The 1,798-nt window shown below is 42.7% G+C and overlaps 1 protein-coding gene across 1 annotated transcript; it reads left to right on the top strand.

The window, feature by feature from the left end:
• Positions 1-6: 6 nt before the first annotated feature.
• On the top strand, positions 7-1,532 carry LOC107098809 (gastrula zinc finger protein XlCGF8.2DB-like). Its single transcript, XM_015396655.1, has one exon. It carries the CDS (start codon positions 139-141, stop codon positions 1,012-1,014), a length of 876 nt encoding a protein of 291 aa, XP_015252141.1. The 5' UTR covers positions 7-138; the 3' UTR covers positions 1,015-1,532.
• Positions 1,533-1,798: the final 266 nt, after the last annotated feature.

Raw genomic sequence — 1,798 nt, 5'->3', positions numbered from 1 at the left:
ATAAAAGAGGAAACCGTGGAGCGCCCCATAATTAAGCATGAAGAGCACTTTTTTGAGACTCGAGATACAGTAGAGAAACGTTTCCCATGTTTGAGATGTGGAGAAAGATTTCTACAAAAAGAATATTTAAAGGTTCACATGAGAACTCACACAGGTCGGAAGATTTACGAATGTCAGTCTTGTGGAAAAAGCTTCAAATATAAAGTTGTTATTAATAGACACATGAGAATTCACACCGGTGAGAAGCCTTTCAAATGTGAGTTCTGTGGAAAAAGCTTTACTGAAAAATGCACTCTTGATCAACACATAAGAATTCACACAGGTGAGAAGCCGTTCAAATGTGCCTTCTGTGGAAAAGGTTTTACTCAGACATCTGTTCTTAATACACACACTAGAATTCACACGGGTGAGAAACCGTTTCCCTGTAGTTTTTGTAACAAAAATTTTAGGAGAAAAAGTAACTTGACTGCTCACATGAGAATTCACACGGGTGAGAAGCCTTTCAAATGTGAGTCCTGTGGAAAAAGCTTTGCCGAAAAAGGCACTCTTGATAGACACATCAGAGTTCACACAGGCGAGAAGCCTTTCAGATGCGAGTCCTGTGGAAAAAGCTTTTTTCGGACATCTGAGCTTAATAAGCACGCCAAAATTCACACGGGTGAGAAGCCGTTCAAATGTGACTTCTGTGGAAAAAGCTTTGCTCATAGATTTGATCTTTCTAACCACACCAGAACTCACACGGGTGACAAGCCATTCTCCTGTAGTCTTTGTGGCAAAGATTTTATTAGAAAATCTAGCTTGACTTCTCACATGAGAAATCACACAGGTGAGAAGCCTTTCAAATGTGAGTACTGTGGAAAAGGCTTTACCTTAAAAGGCTCTCTTGACAATCACATCAGAATTCATACAGGCGAGAAGCGGTACTTCTGTACCCTTTGTGGCAAAAGTTTTTGTCAACAGGCTAGTATGACTTACCACATGTCTACTCATGTGCAAAATGTTTGCCATCCATGAAACGGATCTTACAAGAGGTCACATCAGTTAGATGCCACAGAAATGAACAGGAGAGACGTTTTCCATGTTTTATCCGTGATAAAATGTCCATCTGGAAACTGGATCAATCAATGGATAAAGATGGGAAGTGTTTCTTTGCACTAGAATGGATCATTTGGAATGAGGTTCAGATATTGGAGAAAGAGATTTTACATTTTTTTCCATTAAAGGTGCAGTAGCAGATCCTGGAAAAATGGTTCCAGCAAGCTTTTAATTTTGAACATACTCAACCATGCCTCTCCCTTCAGACCTCGAAGCCACGTCTTCAAAACACCTGAATGCTGTCCGTCGAGGTGTTCAGATGAGATCGAGAATGAAACAAGCTGTGACACGAGCTGACAACATAATGCTACGTTCACACCTAAAGCAGTAGAGGCAGCAAAATCAGCTAGTTTACATGCAAAGTCAATGGTTGACGCGCATCACACGCAAAAGGTCCTGCAGGGCTTCTGAGCAGCAGGAGCAGTGCGTCTCTGATCTGGGAGCTGGCAGGGAGTCAGACACAGCACTGATGATGCAGAGCGCTATGATCACTCCTCTGAAACAGTTTATTGATGCCTAAATTAACTTAAAATGCCAAAATCTGCGGGCAGAACATGTTCGCTTTTATTATCCTGGTGCCTGCAGTTTGGATCATGTACGTGAAAAAAACTTTCCAGCCGCCGCTGTAAACTGCGAGGAGGCGACTGGGCCAGAGGCAGCTGCTGCTGGGGATTCCCAGTGACAGTGCACCGCCGGTGTGTGG

The sequence above is a fragment of the Cyprinodon variegatus genome, unplaced genomic scaffold, assembly GCF_000732505.1.
Source record: "Cyprinodon variegatus isolate N-32 unplaced genomic scaffold, C_variegatus-1.0 Scaffold811, whole genome shotgun sequence".
NCBI lineage: Eukaryota > Metazoa > Chordata > Actinopteri > Cyprinodontiformes > Cyprinodontidae > Cyprinodon > Cyprinodon variegatus.
The sequence above is the reverse complement of the archived record's forward strand: the minus strand, read 5'-3'. Positions and strand labels throughout refer to the sequence as shown.

Coding starts and splice junctions, on each gene's coding strand:
- LOC107098809 (XM_015396655.1), top strand. CDS start 139: ATGAGAACTCACACAGGTCGGAAGATTTACGAATGTCAGTCTTGTGGA.